This window comes from Mus pahari, chromosome 3 (genome assembly GCF_900095145.1).
Source record: "Mus pahari chromosome 3, PAHARI_EIJ_v1.1, whole genome shotgun sequence".
NCBI lineage: Eukaryota > Metazoa > Chordata > Mammalia > Rodentia > Muridae > Mus > Mus pahari.
In genome coordinates, this window is record NC_034592.1 from 177616 (window position 1) to 198993 (window position 21378).

The following is a 21378-nucleotide window of genomic DNA, read 5'->3' on the forward strand; positions in this document are numbered from 1 at the left end:
TCTTTCCTTCCCTCCCTCTTTCCCCTTATAACCTCACTTCTGTTTCCTCCCTGATACAAAAATTCTAATAATACAAATATGTAAGATTTAGAGATGTGTGATGCTTATGTTTGATAGACACTGGTGTCGTTGTAGAGATCATAGCTGTGGCAATTGGGTGATACTTCTAATGATGCTCTATGAAGAAATAAATGTACAGCCTTCTGCATGTCACACATTAGCTATGCTTTGGAAAGTCCACACAAGCAAAAATTACTATGTGTTTGAAAGCAGTGGGAGTATATTCCAGGAGAATATGCTACCATCAGGTTGGGATAATGGTTATGTGAGTTTCTCTGTTCTCCTTTATTTTCCAAATTGTAAATACTGCTCTTAGTATATTTGCATCCTGAAAATAGTTTTTTGAAAACAATTTTTATTAGATATTTTATTCATTTACATTTCAAATGCTATCCTGAAAGCCCCCTATACACTCCCCCTGCCCTACTCCCCAACCCACCCACTCCCGCTTCCTGGCCCTGGCATTCCCCTGTACTGGGGCATATGATCTTCATAAGACCAAGGGCCTCTCCTCCCAATGATGGCCAACTAGGCCATCTTCTGCTACATATGCAGCTAGAGACACCAGCTCTGGGGGTACTGGTTAGTTCATATTGTTGTTCCTCCTATAGGGTTGCAGACCCCTTTAGTTCCTTGGGTACTTTCTCTAGCTCCTCCATTGGGAGTCCTGTGTTCCATCCAATAGATGACTATGAGCATCCACTTCTGTATTTGCCAGGCACTGGCATAGCCTCACAAGAGAGAGCTATATCAGGGTCCTGTTAGCAGATCTGGGCATATTCTCTCTCATACACATACATATAAATAAAATAGAATAAGTATTTTTTAAAATCACATATATTAACCAAAAATATTTTGGCCCATCTCTTTTGCAATTGTTTTTTTAGAGAAATTTGCAAGTTATGAACCTTACTAGCATATAATAACTATTTTATGTCACCATGGCAGCTACATGCAAACAACTTTTCCCTTTACAAATTTTAAGTCAGACTTCTGATTACTGACTTGACAAGATTAAATTAAAATAAATGCCACTTTCTCTCTGACTCTTAAAATACTAGAGGGGGGTAAGTATTCCTGGTGATTTATTTATTTGTACTTTTGTAAATACCAGGACTGCATTTCCATCTGTAACTTGCTCCACTCCATGGACAGAGAGTGTTTTCAAAGTACAAAATGAAGATGCAAGTGATCCAGCATGTTTAGTAACAAAACAGAAAGCAATAAAATTAGATGTGTTTGAGGTCATTAAAGGGCAAGATAAGAAACCTATTAGGTTTCTTCTACTAGGGACCCAGAGATAAATGAATCTAAACAGTTTACTTCCCTGCCTTCTTGAGCTTATTTGCTGGTGAAATGGATGGATGGCCTCTCATGTAAACACTTCCATAGTTCAGACTATTCTGCTATTTACACCCTTTTCTCCGTATGGCAAGGGCAGGCAGCTTTTAGTCCACCGTTAGTCATAGCTATTGGTGATTTTAGACCATCTGCAGTCTAGACTTAATACTCTCAATACTGAACAGGAATGATTGACTGTGTCTGTAGATGCTGACCTTGATACCCTTGTGCCCAACTGGTTTCTCCTTGTCTTTAGGTAAATATCTTTATAACATATCAAGTGGTTGGATTTATTTCCTTGAAAACTGGCAAGAGGGGCTGCTAGTTTCTAACTGAGAGGATGCTAATGGGGGATGCTCAGCCTATCTTTCATATCTCCTTTGTAAACATCCCATGTGCAGCTCATTAGCTCCACTCAAGTTCTTCCCACAGCACTGCAGACCAGATAGAGCACGGGCTTTGTTCTCAGGCCTGGTTGGGATCCTGTTTCTGCCTTTCATCATCTGTGTGACTTTGGGCAATGTGTTTGACTTTTTCAGACCAGAGTGTTCTAGTCTAGAAAAATCGGTGAAATGCAGTAAGATAACATTAAAGTAGGTATTCAAGGGTCTGGGCTTGGAACATAGAAGACATTCAATCTATAGGAACTATCAGGAATCTGTTAAGGGAATTTGACTTGTATTAAAATGTTTCTTTAAGTTAATAAATTTTTATATATATAAGAAGTAAGTCTATAGTATCCCAGCTAGCCACATTTTTTAAATACTCGAGATCACGGCAATGCAATAATGTAAAGAAGAAAAACTATTATTTGATATACACACTGTCCTGAAGCATAAGTTGGGAAGAGATATTTAAGAACATGTAGCAAATATTCAATTCAGTTTGTGAAACACTGGGATAAAAGATTTATTTGCTAGAAGACTTATCAGCATCTCTGAAATATAAGACTCTGGACCCCCTCAGGGATGCCCAGGATAAGTTACAATGACCCCAGAGCTCCCTTTAAAGGATGACCAAGGGGCATCACTGTTTAGAGTCAGCCAGGGAAACATTCTCACACAGACCTAGGCAACTGTAAATTCTCACAAAGTTCTTTGCAAACAGGCAATTTCACTTATGACAGAAGCACCTAATTTTAAGTAGAGGATCATGTTAAGTTCTCTTTATTGTGATTTAATTATGTGACTTTTTCGGGTTTCAGAATCTGTTCCCTGACCTTAAGATTGCTACTGCTATATTTATTATGAGATGTTGCTCTTGTTTATTTAAATTTTAGGTGGATAAAGTAACTTTTCTGCCTGCAAAGTGTCCTGAGGTCATTAATTGTCTCGTTTTTTCTTTCATTTCCAGGATCCTTTGTATTATTTTTCAAATGTATTTTGTTTAAAATGTGATTGATTGGTTGATTTGTTTGTGTGTGTGTGTGTGTGTATGTCACATGTGTGCAGAGGACAAAGGAGGCCATGGAGATCAAAAGAGGGGATTGGACCCTATGGAGCTAGAATTACAGGGTGGTTGTAGGCTACCCCCCATGGGTGCTGAAAACTGAACTCTAATCCTCAGGAAGAAAGCACTGGACCCTCTTACTGTTGAGGCCTCTCTCTTGCTCCTTTTCAAACTTAGACCTAGTAAAGATCACTCACAAACCAGACTATGATTAATTTAAACATGAAAATACTGTCATATTAGTATGGAAGGCATACTGGAAAAGAGGTTTCTTTGCTAATATATTTTAAAATTACCCCCCCCCCCACACACACACCCCACTTTGGACTGCGTGTCATACAGCACAGGTTGGCCTTGAACTCACTGTATGTAGCTTGGGGATGATTCCAAATAAATTCTCCTCTTTCTGCCTGCTCTTGAGTTCTGGCATTCCAAGCCCCACTCCTGGTTGGTTGATTTACTCAGTACTTGAGATCAAACCCCAGAGTTTTGCATGTGCTAGACAGGCATCCTACCAAGCGAGCTACATCCTTAGCCCTCCTAAGTAACTTATTTTAAAGCTCCTAAACTTAGCACTATAGTTTAAAAAAAACCTACACTATAATTAATAGAAAAGAATAAAAGGCAAAGATCCCGAAGTACAAATGTTGCCATTGCCTTACTGTAACTGTAAGGTGTAATGTGTAGTCTACAGAGAATGTGTGTGAAAGCCAAGATCAGTTTGTGTATCTGCCCTGCCGTTATCACCCCATGTAGGTTCAAATGCTAAATCCTTCCATGTGGGCAATTTCCTGCCCAGTCTGCTCTGGCAGCTCTTTGCCAAGTGCTAATTGGTGCATTTTCCACTGGTTGTCTGTAAAATCCAATTAGCCCAAGATCAGTGAGGGCTGCTGCCACTCTCTTACATTTGTTCCAGTCACCATCGGGTTCCCGAGGTCACACACCACCATCCTGGTCACGTTTTCCATCTTGTACTCACAACTCAGGGGCCTCAGTCCCTGTAAAGAGAAAAGAACACCACCGTGGGGGTCAGGGGCAGAGTAAGTCCCATCCTGTGGCCTGCAGTGTGGGAGGCCTGAGTGCTCCCCTTGATTTCAAACACCTGTGCGAGTCCCGCTGCACACAGTTGATCTGCTACCAGTGATCCAAGAGCAAACACCAGTACGCGTTAAACTTCAGGAAGAGTTGTATGAGGACGTGTTCTGTTGCAGAATAAGAGGCTCAAATGATATTTATGTGAACATTTTGTACTTTCAGTAAACCTTAATGTTGGACTCAGAGCATTAAGATAAAAAGAGCAATCAAAATATAAGCAAACAGATTTAGTCCTTACATTAATAACACAGGAGAGAAGCAACAGGGATGCGTGCTGTTATTATGTCTTTGTGGCTATTTGTAGGGGTTCAATCTTTCAAATATTTAATATGTGGTTAAAAAACCTCTTAGGTTAGCATAATAAAGAATAGCTTTATTATGATACTTTCTTTCTCGAAAAAAATATTTGTTGTTTTTTGGAGTGTGTGTGTGCGTGTGTAAGCACACACATGTTTGAATGAGTTTAAAGGCCAGAAGGGGGTGATGGACCCCTGGGTTTGGAGTTTCAGGCATGAAACCAGCAAGGCCTCTCAGATCTCACTGACAAATTTCCATATCTATGTGATATATACATATTGATTTAATAGTGCCACCTGTACTGTACCCCATCATGTTCTATGACTAATATTTTAGATTAATGTTTAACTGGTTCTTCTTGTATGTGTCCCTCCTATAACTCCCGTTGGAAGAGGTTCTTGTTCTGCCCTGGATAACTCTTAAGCCCTCCCTTTGCAGTCTTCTGCCCCTCCCAGGTCCACCTTTGTCGTTGTGCTAAAGCCATGGCCTGGAACTCCACTCTTCACTTTCCACCTAATTTTCTTTCCATCTCTCAAATCCTGATGGTGCATTTGGTGACAACTTCTTACACACTCCACCATTTCACTATATGTCATCAAACTGTGGGCTGCCACCTTCAGCCCCTAAGATATGAAAGTCACATGGATGGCTTTCACAATGGAGTACCTTCGGGGGACTTCTGGGAACTAAGTAGATGAAGCTTTCTTTGGCAATGATATTTTGTTCATTGTTAGTGTTTCTGGGATTTTACATAAAAGGAAACAATATCAGGTTTTCAAGTAAAAGCTTTAGAAATGTTTCTGTTCCCTTCTCCTTTAGAGACACAAGTCCCCCACCCCCACCCCAAGCCAACCCTCCTCCAAACAAAGGAAAACAAAACAAAACAAACAAAACTCTCCAGTTTCTTCATGAAGAATCCTATAATCTATGCATCTGAGTGTGCAAGCTTTAGGAGGGCAGAGCTGACCTGTCTCAGTGTCTGGAGCAGGGTCTACACAAAGCAGCAGAGAAGAGCAGGGGCAGCTCACACATTGTCTCCCTAAAGAGACGACTACACAGAGATGCCTGCTCTGATCATTACCCAGGGACTCACATGCATGCACACACACACATGCGTGCACACACACAAAATGTGGAGACACCATTTAACAAAAGCTCTTTGCAAATACCCTGCAAAAGGCATGCTAGTTATCGTGAAGGAGCTAAAAAGCATCTTTTCAAATTTAATAGTATCTCGTTACTCAAAGGTAGGTGTCAGGGATTAACTGAGAGTGACCATGCAGAGAAGTTTCACCCCAAAATTATTAATCATGAAGGCAAAACAAAATTAAAAAGCTTTTACAAGCCAGCTATTGGATGGAACACAGGGNNCCCAATGGAGGAGCTAGAGAAAGTACCCAAGGANCTGNAGGGGGNTGCAACCCTGTAGGTGGAACAACAATATGAACTAACCAGTACCCCCTGAGCTNGTGTCTCTAGCTGCATATGTAGCAGAAGATGGCCTAATNGGCCATCACTGGGAAGAGAGGCCCCTTGGTCTTGCAAACCTTATATGACCCAGCACAAGGGAAGGCCTGGGCCAAATAGTGGGAGTGGGTGAGTAGGGGAGCAGGGGCGGGGGGGGGTATAGGGAACTTTCGGGATAGCATTTGAAATGTAAATAAAGAAAATAATAATAATAATAAAAAAAAAGCTCTTGCAAGTACCCATATTCCCCTTGATTGTAACTAAGGTATTTAGTTTCTACAGTTCATAAAATTGACAAGGACTTTTAAATTTTTTATTTTTTTTATTTTTATGTGTTGTGAGTTTTTGGCCTATATATTTGTATATGTCCTGCATGCCTGGTACCTAAGGAGGCTAGAAGAAGGCATTGGCATTATGGATAGTTTTGAGCTAATATGTTGGTGATAGAAACTAAACCCAGGTCCTCAGCAAGAGCAATACATGTTCTTAACTGCTGAGCCATCTTGCCAGCTCCCACGTGTACATTTTCTCAGCTTTCAACAAGCAGTTGGTATCAAAGGAAACATTTCCCCTCCCACATCACCTCCACCCTCTTTTCTTTGTTTAGTCTTTATTTCCTCTCTCTGATGAAAAAAGAGGCCAGTTGTTTTTCTAGACATTTCTAGATTATTTTTCTCAGTGGTTCCAGGGACATTTTTGTACTAATCCATTTATAGCTTTTAGAATATTATTCACTCCTTTATTCATTCACTGAAAATATTTATCTTGGGCCTGCTGCTTAACAGGTAAACCAGACTCCCATGTCCTTACTGAATTTCCAATCATTGTAACAACTCTAACAGGTAACTTGTAGAAAGCAATGGAAACATAACTACAGAAGGGTTCGATGGTTTTTGTAAAATTAGAAAGTAGGATTTAAAGAAGATATGCATGCATATTTATGCAATCAGAGAGGGCATCCCGAAGAAGGTAGCATCTGAGCTGATGGGCACAGGGCTTATCAGTGACTCAAAACAGCAGAGACCTGAGTCTTGGTTCTGGAATATAATAATCATGTAATTGGAGTACGCTGCTGTCTCCTTATCTATGAAACCTAGAACAAATTTGCTTTTTCTCTGTAAGGTCATTATCATGATCTTTAAATTCAATGCATGCAAGAGCTCAGAGCAGTACCCAGAGCACCATGACTGCACAGTAAGTGCTGATTGTCTTCTTTAATAGCCACTGCAGTTGTTAGTGGGTCTTAACGATTACTAAGACCTGAAGGATAAATAGAAAAGAGTCGGGTCTCTGAAGAGGGTGACATTTAAGAGTTAGTGTGTCTGGGGGAAGAGTGTGAAGGGGACAGAACAGAAATTCACACCAGCTGGAATTTGAGGTGTGTGTGTGTGTGTGTGTGTGTGTGTGTGTGTGTGTGTGTGTGTGAAAGAGATGATGATGACACAAGGAGAAGAAAGAGTATGAAGGGTTAACCCTCTGAAGGATCCGAATCTGATCCAGAAAGCAATGGAGAACTAATGAAGACTTTAAGATAGATGCTAACATAGTCAGACTTGCTTGTTAGAAAGATGGTCCCTGTGTAGCAAAGAGTCTGAACGGGGAGATGGGGAAATGGGGAAATGGAAGAAGAGTGGGGTAATATTCTTGTCTAAGTCATGTCAGGCTGGAGGAAGGCAGCAGCAATTTTAGTACTTGGAGCGAAGGATAAGGACCAGGCAGATTTCAGGTCGGTTTGAACCTGTGGACACCAGGTGGCCGTAGGTACCACTCTCTGAGACAGAAAATGTAGGCGAGAGCCATGTGGATGTAGGAGGGAGACATCTACCTAGGGAGATGGCAAGGGTAAGATGATTGGGAGAGATTTGAGTTGGGATGTGAACAAAGTATCTAGAATAGCCAAATCACAGATGGTTAGAAGGAAAGCATCTAATGGGGAGGAGAAGAAATAGAGAATTAGTTTTCTCATAAACACAGAGCTTCATCTTGGGAAAATGAGTTCTGGAATTGGATGGTAGTGGTGGTTATACAGCAATGTGTGTGTGTGTGTGTGTGTGTGTGTGTGTGTGTGTGTGTTAATGATAGTTAAACTGGGCCAGGGAGGTGGCTTGGTACATTAAGGTGCTTACCTGCACAGATATGAGGAGCTGAATTTGGCTTCCTAGCATCCACATAAAAGCAAGGAATGGTGGCAGGATTCCCCACTGGGGGCTGGGGGTGTGGTGTGATGAAGACATGTGGACTCCAGAGGTCACAGGCTAGTTAGTCTAGTTAACAGAGGTAGATATAGGTTTCATGGCAGAAACTACCTAACACAATTAAGGAGTGAGGAAGTGTATCCTGAAGAAGGTATCCTGCTATCAACCTCTCGCCCCTGAACACACCAGCATATGATACACCTGACATATACACCATGCATCTGTAAATGGGTAAGTGCATGTGCACACATATGCATACACGCATGCACCACACACACACACACACACACACACACACACACACCACATATCATATACTGGTTCAAACGGTAGGTTTGATAGTATATGTAACTGCAATAGCATAGACATTTCAATTTCATTTTTCTAGAAGATGAAAGTTTCCCAAGAGAGAACACCAAAACTTACTATCAGATAATACTCACTATACTTCCTCATGAGGCAAACCTTTCATATGATCAAAGTTCTTATGCTGAGTTTAGATTTAGAAGTTCAGAAACTTCAAACTGCTTGAAACACAATGTAGTTTACTCTTGGAAGATATAAAGATCCAGTAAAGTCTCTATCCAAGGGACATTGACAAAGGGTTTAAAAAAAGGAGGGGCACCTTAGGTTATGGCTGATACCTATTACAATGTGTGTTACAATAGAGTGATCAGCTTCTCTGGTAGTTTCTCTGGCAGCCTAGTGAACAACAACCTGGATGAAAATGAAAATATAGGGGAGCCCAGACATGTTTGAAACTAACACATTAAAGTTATGTGTTTATATTTGTTTATGTATCGTTTGCATGTAAGAATTTGTAGGTGACATTTTTCTTCTCTTTTAATAGACCTATTTTTAGTTGTACGTGTGTGTGTGTGTGTGTGTGTGTGTGTGTGTATGTGTGTGTTTGGAGGTGAGCCTATGCTCTCGCATGTTTATAAACATGCAGGCCAGAAGAGCCTGTCAGATCACTAGGAGACGGAGTTGGAGTTACTGGGCCTGTGAGCTGCTCACAGGGCTAATAGGGTCTGACGACAGGGTCTCCTATAACAGCAGATAGTGCTCTTAGCATCTGAGCCATCTCTTTAGCCTTTCTTCTCTTTTGTTCCTCTTGTTTGCAGAAGTTTAATTACGAGATGGCACTTTCAGTTGAAAAGTCTACCATGGATGTGTGGGATGTGTTTCACTACCCTCTAGTTTTTATATACTGAAATAGCATCAACCAAGGAACTAGTGTGGAGTACTGTTCCTAGAGGGATGAGGAGGGGTGAGGGTTTAGATCATTCCTTGGAGGTATTAGAATATGAACTAAGGGTGCTAAGGCTTGCAGTAGAGGAGAGGAAATGCCAGGGCACCTGAACAACAGCAGGGAGACTTTCCCTCTAATTGTTGTCGCAGCCAATGAGGATGGGTTTAAGTGCTTCTGCCTGATCATTTTAAAGCAATGTATTAAGGTATAATTGGCAGGAAAAGGCTTGGGATACAACCTGATGCGTGTAGATATTTTTAAATCACTTTCTTCAAGAGAAATGCATAATGATTTTAAGTGTCAAAGACACTTGATTGCTGTTTGGTTCAAATTGAGAAAATAATTCAACAAATACAAGAATCTGTGAGACTAGAAATGGAAATAGAGAATTTTTGTCCCCTAACTTTTTTCCTTTTTCCTTTTCTTCTTTCATTTATCCATTCCCTATCTTTCTTCTCTCTCTTTCTTCCTTATCCAATTCTATCTATCTATCTATCTATCTATCTATCTATCTATCTATCTATCTATCTACCTATCTACCTATCTATCTCCAGGGCCCTCTATGTACAGCGTGGCCTTGAACTTGTAATTATTCTGCCTCTCCTTCTCAAGTGCTAGGATTGTAGGGATACATTTCCACATCAGGCTCTGTTTACATGTTTTTAAAGGCTCAAGAATGACAGCATCACATCAGACAGATCACTTTCCATGACATAATTCAGTCATTAAACTGTAAAAGTCCCTTATAACATGTGGTCTTGAGAAAGTGGTAGACACATAATAAATTTCAGCTGAATAAATCCATCGGCAAGCGTTTATCGGCAAGTGTTTATTGAGTGCCTATGTTATTTTTATGTGTGTGAAAGAATGTGAACTTTAGTTTCTGCCCTTACTTGAACATCTCAAATACTCTGAAATGTAGGAACTGTCAGTCTATCAAGCATTTACGATGATGCCTTTGCTTGATTGCTTATTTGTTTCAGTCTTTTTACTGAGTTTGATTTGTAGCATGGGCAGGTCTCCTGGTTGCTAGGATTACTGGCCTAGTTAGAATGTTTTTTTCAGACAAAATGATAAAGAATCCGACAGGTTCCCAGGACACATGGAGTGGGAAGAATCATGTTCTGGTAATGATCTAGAAGTTTTATGCTCAGCATAAATAGCACTGGTACCTTTTCAATAAACATCAGCATTGAAGACTGGTACACCAGGAGGAAATAGGCCCTTCTCTGGTCTCAGTCCCAAAAATGTGGACTAAGAAGGAAGACAAATGAATTTGTTTTCTTTGCAGTTCCTGTCCGGGCTGTTATCAGTGCTCAGCAGGGATGGTTGGCTCTTCGTCCATCACCCATAATAAAAACCAGATCTCCTTCAATCTGCTTGGAACTTAGAGGAACTCAAACCAGGGTTTGCAAAGGTGACGAGGAGAGAGGGTTAGCCTGAGAAATGAGTCATCTGCCTCTTTGGCTGGTCTTTTCTTTGCCTCCCTTCAGCTCCCGGTCTTTGGCCATCTTTGTACTGTGGCAGAGAGAGACTTTACTATTTCACAGCCCATCTTCTCCCTGCCTCATTGCTGTTATGAGCTGACAGCGGAAGGCCCCATTCTGACCTCTTTTGGGAGGAAAGACTCAGTCCTGCTAACTGGACTTAATATTTGCATGGGTTCCAGCCTTACCTTGCTGTTGCGCTCAATCCCAACGTAATCTGCTTCTTCAGGGATGATGACGAAGAGTTCGGCTTCGTAGGCCCCTTCTCCCTCATTTCTTGCATTTATTATGAGCATTAGGTGATTTTCATCACCAATAATTATCTGATGCTTATCTCTAAAAAAAAGTACAGTTTAAAAAGGATGATTTTGCAAACTCTACCTCACTGGCTTCATGAATATTCTATTTAAGACATTTAAATATTGTGTGCCTGTAAATCTAATCGCTCAGGGGACTGGGATGGGAGAATTGGAAGTTTGGGACCATCCTGGATTACTGAGCTACATAGCAGGAGTCTGTCCCACAACAAACAAACAAACCAACCAAAAAAACCCCAATGATTTAGCAGAAACCAAAACCAAAACCAAAACCAAAAGAGAAACTGGAAAATGTAAGGCTAGGCCTGAGAAAGAAGGGAGCCGGTCCTGCAAAGCCTGTAGGGAGATTTACTAGAACAACCTCTGAATGGGGGAGTTGGGATAATGCTCCATGGTGTGCAAGCTACTATTTAACATTTTGTTCTAAAAAATAAAATTGATACATATTATTTGTGGATTCCAGTGTTGTGCTGCCCCACCCCCCCATGACCAATTTGAAGCCACCAACACACAGAGTGGTTGGCTATCAAATTCCTGCCAACTTAATATTTGACTTTGGAACCAGAATGAAGGGTCCTAGCTCCTTCATATCACTGAGAACACACATTAGCAGGAGAGTGAGCTGGAGAGAGAGAAAGCGAGCTCCTTTAGACAGTGAGTGATAGAGAGAGGATGCCCAACAACAAAGATGCTAAGGGGGAAAAACAGGCAGGCGAAACAGGATCTCAAGTGGCTGAGGGGGGGGTTGAAGTATTTTAAGGAAAGTTAGTTCACTTTGAACTCCAAATGAAACCAATGTTTAGAAATGCCTCTTCCACTTTTGACCCCGCCTCAAAGCTATTGCTTTTGACACTTATTAAATTATGAACTTTGGGGCAAGTCCCCTTGAGAGATTAGCAAGCAGATTCCAAATGCTGGTAGTTCAGGCATTGGGGGGTGGGGGCGGGTAACAGCCCTGCTTTTCCACCCAGCGATGATGTCTCAGCTCCAACTACTATTTCTTTCTGCAAGCAGCAAGCTCTAGAGTCAGTGCTCCCCGCCCCCCACGGTGAGCCCTTTGATTCCCATTTGACTTTCTGACACCTTCTGCTTGACCCCCACCCCCAGTGCGTCTTTTAAGTCTCCCCCCACTCCCAGTAAATGAAAATTAATTTTGTTTTGACAGTTTTAAGGAGGCCTTTGAATCATGGGGTGCAACCAAAACAAGTTTGGTTAAGGTGTAGACTGAACCCTTTCTCACTTGACTAAGGTAAGTAAATAAAACCAGAGCCGAACCACAGATGAGTTTACTTTCAACAAAAACACTTTTGGCCCTCTGATGCTTGCTGAAAGATGAACTAGCCCAGGCAAGATCTCAGGCTGTGTCACTTGACATCAGTGACAGAGAACTGACCAGATCAGAGGCAAATCCCAAGTGTGGCCAAGCTAAGGAATTCCCTTAGTCACTTTCCCTCTTCCATTTCTTGGAAGCATATACTTTCTCAAAAGAAGTTTTAAGGAAACACCCAGAGACCACCAGGTGTGGTGCACACATTTATTTATTTAAACTTACGGTCTAGCTGACAGCTTCAAGTCAGGAACACATAGGTTGTCTTCTCCGCAGTCCACCAGGATGTGAGCCTGTGTTAAGCATCAGAAAGAACCTGAGAAAGCTCAACTCACATCCTTCCTCATGAAGATCATAAAGGATTTCATCAACTGAACCCAAGCTTTCCTGCCACTTCACAGAAGTCTACACAACTCCACATGCTGTGACGGAAAGTAACAAGTTGATGGAGCTCATTTTACTTCCGGATGGTTCTGAAATGTCTGTAGATGATGCTAATCAACACTATTGAGAGGATTACTGGTTACACTGCTTCCATTACTACTACATTTGAACAAATTAAATCTTAATAAGGAGAGAACGGTTTCTAAAGTATCATAAGGAAACATGGTAGGATCATGGCCCTAATGCTATATACCTCTGCGTGCAGGTGGAAATAGAAGGGTCTGACTTTCATCTTCAGATTATAGGGACAACTCTCTCCAGAGAATGGCAAGGAAAAGGCCTTCAGACTCTTGCCTCAAAGACTAACCTGCTCAGTAACGACATTGTCTCTGTAGTGATTCAAAATTGGTTTCACTTCCAGGCCATCTTTAAAGGTGGAATCGTCCAAGCTGTAGTTCAGGCTGATGTTGATTGGAGACAATTTATCTCGGAATTCAGTTTCATCCTAGGAAAAAGTAATCACCAACTCAGGTCCGTGAAGTGACTGCAAGATGTGAGTCTATGACAAACAGGCAACCCTGGACTCCTGTCTGTGTTAGTGAATGACAGTGTTCACCACACGAGGATGAATTGGGTGCTAATGTATGAGGTCTGCAGTAGCTGGCATACTAAACCCAGTGATGAAGTCACCTAGAGCCATGGCTGCCCTGGGATACTCTAGAGGAGAAGTTCTCAACCTGGGTCACAGCACCTGTGCTGGATTCATAAGGGTTGCACATCAGACATCCTGTATATCAGACTTTTGCATTATGATTCACAACAGCAGCAAAATTATTGTTATGAAGTAGCAATGAAAGTAATTTTATAGTCTAGGGTTAGGTGAGGAACTATTAAAGGGTCACAACATTAGGAAGGTTGAGAACCACTGGTCTAGAGGAGATCTTCAGGCACCATGGACCTGTAACATCTGACATGGAATTGGTGAAGTCACCGGGTAAAACATTACACTATTATACCATGCATGCCAGAGAACATCATGATCTAGTATTTTTTGTTTTGATGAAGCTGCCAGAAGGTTCTCTTGGGCTCAGAGGAAGAAGACATCTTACTTTTCTTTCTCTCTTTGCTATTCCTTTAAGCCTTTTCTTGTGAACAAGATACCTTCAGCATATTTGAAGGTGCCTCAGGTAAAGAAATAGGAGTCCTCCTAGAGTGAGGAGAGAGAAGCAAACACTAAGCACTAAGTGTTAAGCACTAAGCACTTAGCACCAAGCACCAAGCACTTAGCACTAAGCACCAAATACAAAGCATTTAGCACAAGCACTAAGCACTTAGTACCAAGCACTAAGCATGCAGCCAGCATCCTGCCTTTCAGTTGTGCTAACTCTAACTAAGGTCCTAATAAGTTGGGGGAGAGGGACCATGTGCCTGGGTTCTTATTCTAAAGTGTAGTTGTGAACCTTTAATCCTCGATAGCATTCATCCTGTGAACTAAGCCTTGATGGGAAGAGAATAAATGGGACTATTGATCATTCTCTTAACAGCTGGCAGCAGGACGGTGGATAATTGGGTTCCAGATAATTTTAATTTTAAATTTCACGAGGATTTATAAAACCATATCACCTTTTTATAAACACAATTACATGTTATTTTTTAATGAAAGCTTGGTTGTCTAAATGTTTTCCCAAGCCAGCTCTAACAGGACATACTCACATAGGATAAAAAAAATCAAATAAATTATGTTGAACTTTTATGTATGAGGGAGAGAAGGCAGTTAAAAATAAAGTTCACCTGAGTAAGATGCTATTATCAACATTTCGTTCAAGACAAACAAGAAGCCTAAGAGATTAAGAGGAAAAAATCACTGGGCTGTTTGAAACCAGGGTCAGTAAGACAGTATCCTACCGTAAGCCAGAGTCTCCTCCCAGAAGAGCGGGAATAGACAGATGTGGATATCCATGGCAAGCATGATGGTTAACCAGATAGAAATGGTTAGAATGGGGATTTGAACTTGATAAGTCCCAGAGGAGAGTTCTAGAAAACTTACCCGAAGGTAAACCATAAAATCCTGACAGTGGGGGGATTTCTGCTGCTTCATCACAAAGGGGAAGGTGAGATGGGACTGGTGGTTGTGGAGAAAGAGCGTCCGCTTGATGGCTCCTTTTTGCTTCAGGAAATCTAACTGCACCTCAGCCAGCAGGGCTAAAGGACAGACAGACAGACGAGAGTACATAAAACCATGCTGGGGAAAACACTGGGCAAAGGCAGTGCTGTCAGGGGAAGGGGCTGACTTCAGGGTGGTGATTGAGGGAAACCTTTGCTTGTCATGGGTGAATCACACATAAGCTGATGTGTTAAAAAATCAAGCCCAGTATCTAATTATTTTGTGGCTTTGTATGCACATGTGGCACAGTTTTGAGCACTTGTTTATGTGTTTATTCGTGCAGATGTGTGTGTGTGTGTGTGTGTGTGTGTGTGTATTGTTTATGAGTATGTGTGTATGTGGAAGCCATGGTTGACACTAAGTGTCTTACATGATCCCCCACACACACTGCCACTACTTATTTTTTGAGTCAGGGTCTCTCATTGAGCCTGGAGCTTACCAGTTTGGCTAGGGTAGCTGGCCAGGAAGCTCTGCAAAGTGCCTGTCTCTACCTCTCCAGTACTGGGATCCTAGAAGCATCAGCCACATTTAGCTGTCATACAGCACTGAAGACCTCAATTCAGGTTCTCACACTTGCTCAGCAGGAATGCACACCCAAGCTATTGCCACAGCCTGTGTTCTGTAACTTATGCAAAAACTACAGCACGCCACTTTCCCAACAGAGTTGTTCTGTCATAGCTGATGCCCACAATTAAAGCAGTTTTAATTAGGTAGTTTTAAAACATATTATAACAACTCGAGTTTTCATAAAGGACTCTTTAGTTTTCTATTGTCTGTGCAGAGAAATATGTCATGTTTACTTTGCATAGGATAGCATAAAAATGAAAATATTCTCACCTATTGTATTTGAAATGCTCTGGCCTGCTATAGATGCACAGACTCTTACAGAAAAGCTGTGGGAAGATAGTAGTCAGTATTTTATTGGTTAGTAAAGCTTTGAATTTGAGATAGGAATTTTCCCTTCCATCCTTCCCGATAAAATGAACACATGGCTTCCCTCTATACTCTTAATTACATATACATACACATGTGAATAAATATGCACACACACAAATATACATACACACACACAAAAATAAACACACATGCCAGCTCAATGCAATTACTAATATAATTGACACAGGTATCTTTGCTTAGGAAGGCAAATACTTGAAAATATTACTAGACATTTAATCGATTAATCAATACCCACACTGTCTTTATGCAATAGCTACATATGAACGTATTCCTTGTGCCATGGAATAAAGAACTGCATAATGTGGAGGGGAGATGCTATGGACAAGCCTGGAGACTAGCGGAAGCATGGCACCACTTGAGCACTGGAAGATTTTCAGCGTAGTCAGAGCTCCCAGAAAGATGGTTTGGTTGGTGACCATAGGGCTTGGAAGTCATGGTGAGGTGTGTGCATTTAATCAGAAGCATGGAACAGCAAGCTTGTCTTAACATCAATTAATCCCTCTGCCGGGAGGAGACTAGCACTTGGTACCTTGCAAGGAGTGAGATAGTAGTTAGTGGAGGTGGGAGTAAAGAAGAGAGGGAGAGAAAATTAAAGCAGCTGACTCCAGCTAGGTGTGCACAGTGATGTGAATACCAAGACGGTTGCAACTGGCTGGAAGACACTTTTTAATTTCTCCTTCAGCATACACTAACTGCCACCCAAGAAATGTTTATGGTGCTTGTGATTGTCCCTTGACCCAGACCTTCCCTGTCTGTGGCCAGGGACTGAATGAGAAATATCCCCTTGTCTCTGCCTGAGTGTATGAAATATTCTCGCTTCCTCCTAATCTAACAGTCTAATAATAGTCTAACAATCATGACTGCAGACAGGGCCTGTGCACATTACCGAGAAAGGAAAGATGTAAGAGAAGTATGATTTAAGTAGTCCTAAAAGCTTTTACTAAAAATTCTAGTATGGTTTAAGTATTTCTATGGAATCCAAAAGAGTAAAGCCAATCAGGCTTTAATCAGATGTCAGCTTCCTGTGTCAAACGTAACAGAAATGTATCACATCTGGGACTCATCTCTGTGACCTTAGTCAATGTCTCCCTTCTGGGTAAGTAATTCACCACACACCATTTAGCTGAAAGTTTCCTGAGATGTTGGTGCTATTACAACTGTTTATACCACTTCCCCAGAGAAATCACAAAGCTTACCCAATTTTTCCTTCGACTAGAATTATTCAAGGAAGGTCCGTAGGTAAACATTTCTTTAAATTTTCTGGCAGTACTGGCCTCTCAAACTAGTTTTTTCCCACCCCATGTTCAGCTTTTCCATAAGCATTTTGTGTGTGTTACCATGGTCCACTGACCAATATCTGACTCACTATTCCTCAGTATAGAAGCTTTGCCAAAGTAAAGTCACATTTATGATAAACTTATCAATATATAAAATTAAAATATACAATGTGAAGCAATATAGCTTTCACAACAGAGTAAGTTACAGTAAGGAGGAATTTGGTAAATGCTGTCAGCTAAAGGCTTTATTCTTAGTTTATGAATTATGTCAGAGTACATCGATTTTTCGTTCTTCGTTCTCCCTGTCTGTTAATATCATTAACAGTTGGATGACCTTAACTTTTTTTCATTCAATTTTACTCTAACTCTGATAGCCTGTTGAGTTACTAAGAGCAGCATTCCAACCTGAACACAGGTCAAAGTGGCTTAGCTGAAATATCTTTTCCAAGTGGCGGCTTTTCCATAATTCTGTTCTAAACTAAATTTTCAAAATTCTAATTAGTGGATGAGTATATTCATTCTAAACATAGAAAATATTTCTTATCTATGTCTAAAGACTTATCATGAGTTTGGTCCCAAAGAATCAGGTCCATAATATAATTGTGAATTGTGTCAGATAAAGCTGTAAAATATGACTTAATATAAAATATAATTTTAAGCTATAATTTATGTTTAAATTCAGCAAAGTCTATTAGTCTGATTATTTTTGATTGAAAAAAAATAACATGAAGTCTAGCAAAAACTACATGAAATAACTGAGTGTTCTTGTTGAGTCTATCTAAATAAGGCTATCAGCAGACAGGCTGCTGTACACAGAAGGCAGGAAGTCCGCAACATGATCTCCACACTATTTGCTCACCATGGTCAATATGAGCTCTGTTTGTGGCTATATACAATGAGAAAAATGAGAATGTAAAATGTGGCTTTAAAATACAAAGCCAGAGGGGGAGATACTCAGTTGGTCTAGTACCTCCTGCAGAAGCAGAAGGGTCCATATTTATATATTTATATCACCAGCACCCAAATGAAACCCCTAGGCCCCACAGTAGCCATCACAGTGCTGGGGTCAGAGGTAAACTATCCACAGAGCCTTCGACATCCTCAAAACATTCTACATGAGTCAACTCTTTGCTTCCTAGCTTCTGTCTGGTTGGTTGCTTTTGGGTTCTGAGGACGGTCTACCACTGAGATACAACCTCAACCCTTAACTTTGTATCTGACTATTCTGAAACACGAGGAAAAGGCTTACACTTGAAAATTAAGGGTCTTTCAGAAAAGGATACAACTGCATTAAATACAAGTAATGTGATAGAACTAAATAACAGCAGTATAATTTGTCCACAGAACAAGTTACATTTTATCTTAGTGATGTGACTCCAGGGAACAAGAAAATGGCTGCTGGAAGGGAAGGCGTTAGCCTCGGACTATTGGCAGTTGGCTGCAGATGGGGATGAGGGCAGCTGTGTGTCCACACTGCTGGGTGCCCAGTGCCCTGCTGGGTGACCCACCCATACTCAGGAATATGTCAACAGCTCTAACTGGACTGAGTGAGCTAAATAAATAAAAATGACTCCAAGAGAAATAGGTGAAGTTGTAAGGGAAATGTGCTGAGGTCCTTGGGGGGGAGGGGTGACTCAGGGATGGAGTGCGGGATCAAGACTCTCTCTCTCTCTCTCTCTCTCTCTCTCTCTCTCTCTCTCTCTCTCTCTCTCTCTCTCTCTCTCTCTCTCTTTTCTCTGTGTAGCCCTGGCTGTCCTGGAACTCACTCTGTAGACCAGACTGGCCTCGAACTCAGAAATCCACCTGCCTCTGCCTCCCAAGTGCTGGGATTAAAGACTTACACCACTACTGCCCGGCTCACTCTATATTCTTATGGTAAATTTCAAAGACTAAAAAGAAAAAAATGTATTTTTTTTCCCCTGAACAGAAATGAATAGTCCTATATCTTTTGAAAAAAACTCCAATTTCTCTCTCTCTCTCTTTTTAATCAATAAAACTAAAACTCTTAGGGGGAAAAAGTCATTTATTTGAAAATAAACACATTCCATACTGGAGTGCTGCTGTTAGTCTTAAAAGAATGCAGTGTGGAAACCCAGGATTTTGAAGGTGTGAACATGGGGCTCCTTGGAGTCGGTTAGAGTCCTGATGTTTCCAGCCAAGGAGCGCTCACAGACCACTTAGTGTTCATTGAATCCTGCCAGGCTGTAGGGAAACGCTGGGCTGGCTTTCTCCTGTATTTTCTCAGATCGGATTTCATTATACTACTTTATGGTTTAAAACCGTTTTAAACTGTGCTCCCTCTATTTCCCAACCACTTTCAGAGGCAGTAAAAGGAGAGGCCCTGCTTTCCCACACCAAGAGCTTGCCACAGCAGGGTGTTTTCCAAAGAGTTCCTCAGGATCCTTCATCTCCCACAGCTTGGACTCCCATAGGAACTCCTGTCAAAGGGCTATCAGCGACATGCTAGGACAGGCTGAGAATAGCTTCTCAGGGTCAACACTGGCTTTTCTTTATTCTAATATTTTCAAGAACTGAAGATACTGCCTCAACACTCACCCTGGCAAATAAGAATCAATCTCAAAAAAAAAAAAAAAAACCCTCAAAATCTTTGTTGATTTTCCAGTGGAAATGCCCTGGTCCCATGGTGCATTGTCTTCTGATGACTGGGATGCCCCACACTCACAAACAAGCTGGTAATTTTTTCATGGGATGTGTTAAAACCCAGTTAAGTTGTGTCATTTCTGGTGACAAGCTGGATCAAAAGCTGGATATCATGGCCCCAAGAATAATTGAGGGTACAAAAATCTCCTTTTGTAGACCATTGAACTTCTAACTAGTTGTACATTTCAAGTTACAAAGCTGCTATTTTCAGCACCTGAAAATATGTAAGCTTGAGTAGTTCATTTATTTTTTTTAAAAGGAGATTCAAAAGATTCAGTACATGCAAAAGTAAAAGTCAAGGTATTTTGATGTGTTTTGCGTTTAGATAACATCCAGAATGCCATGAAAAAGTTTAACTTTTTTTTTCCCCAACGTTTTGGTCTTTTTTATCTCAGAGCCTGTAGGTTAGAGTGCTGGCTCTGTATAAGTCAGAGCTTAGCACCACACCGAGTTCCTCTGGCAACACAGACTCTTTGCCACTTAATCTTGGTCTATAATTCAGAAATCTCAACATCCTCTTAAAGACTCTTTCTAGATCCACAGTGTTTATGACCTTGGGCCCTACCTCAGACTTTCTGCACCCAAATATGGTTTTTGTTTGTTTTTTTGTTTTGTTTTTTTTTTAGAAAAAAAAAAGAGATTCTAGGCAATTTGAATCCATGTTAGAATGTGTGAAGGAATGGGCTAACTTACCAGGCTACAGGAGTTGGGAATTCTGGAATCTGGCAAGTTTTATTTTCAAGGTTGATAATCATTGGGTGCAGCAGAAGCTGGGCATCCACAGTTACAACTGGCCTTGCTCTGTAGGAAGAGAGCCAAGGCATGAATGGAACTCACAAATCACAGACAGATCCTTTCCTGATGAAAGGAACTCTTCCTCGAAAAGCCATTGTCAACACAACACGCCCAGCCTTGCACAATGAATCCTGCTCATGTTTTGAATAAACGGGTACCACATTCAACTGATCTCTAAACCACCTGAGAGTAGAGAGGTCTGAACAAAGGATGCTGGAGGTCTGTGAAGCACATCACATCCATTGGTTGGATTGCTTATCAAGAGGACTCACTGCACTGAGATACTATGCTGTGCATGTACCACAGCTCCACTGGGTTCTGGAGCCCTATGATCATGTTTGAGGAGACATATATTTTCTTCAAAGATTTATTTTACTTTTATGTATGTGTATTGTGTGTGTATACAGGCTGGTGACTTGGGAAGCCAGAGAGAGCATCAGATGTCCTGGAGCTGGAGTTACCATGTGGGAGATGGAATCCAAACTCAGGTCTTCTGCTGCAACTGTAAGCTCTCTCTCTTAACCACCGAGCCAGCTCTCCATCGCCAAGACATATCAACTCACAATAAGTACTTGAGGGTTTTGAAAGTTGTTGGCTCACTGATAATTTTTCAAATTGATCAGTAATTTTATAATTAAGCTTTGCAGATTTAGCTGAGCACATGGATGTAGATTTATAGAACCATTTTGTCCTTCACCCAGAGCAGTGGTTCTTAAACCTGTCTGCAGAGTGTAATTACTCGGGAACTTTCAAGCAAACACTACAGCCAGACACTATCATGGGTCAGTGGAACTTGAACCTCTGGAGGTAAGGGGCAGGACAGGAATCTGTTTTTTTTGTTTTTTTTTTTTTT

General features: G+C 41.1%; 1 protein-coding gene across 2 annotated transcripts in view; it reads right to left on the minus strand.

The window, feature by feature from the left end:
- The window catches only part of Itga8 (integrin subunit alpha 8), a 182371-nt gene that overhangs the window by 68478 nt on the left and 92515 nt on the right, over positions 1-21378 (minus strand). For both annotated transcript variants that reach the window (XM_021192601.2, XM_029536874.1), the window contains exons 15-21: positions 20424-20531; positions 15673-15728; positions 14719-14873; positions 13039-13176; positions 12513-12580; positions 10832-10979; positions 3756-3848 (exon numbers count right to left, since the gene is read on the minus strand). In XM_021192601.2, the coding sequence (XP_021048260.1) occupies positions 3756-3848; positions 10832-10979; positions 12513-12580; positions 13039-13176; positions 14719-14873; positions 15673-15728; positions 20424-20531 (766 nt within the window). The remainder of the gene's footprint in view (positions 1-3755; positions 3849-10831; positions 10980-12512; positions 12581-13038; positions 13177-14718; positions 14874-15672; positions 15729-20423; positions 20532-21378) is intronic.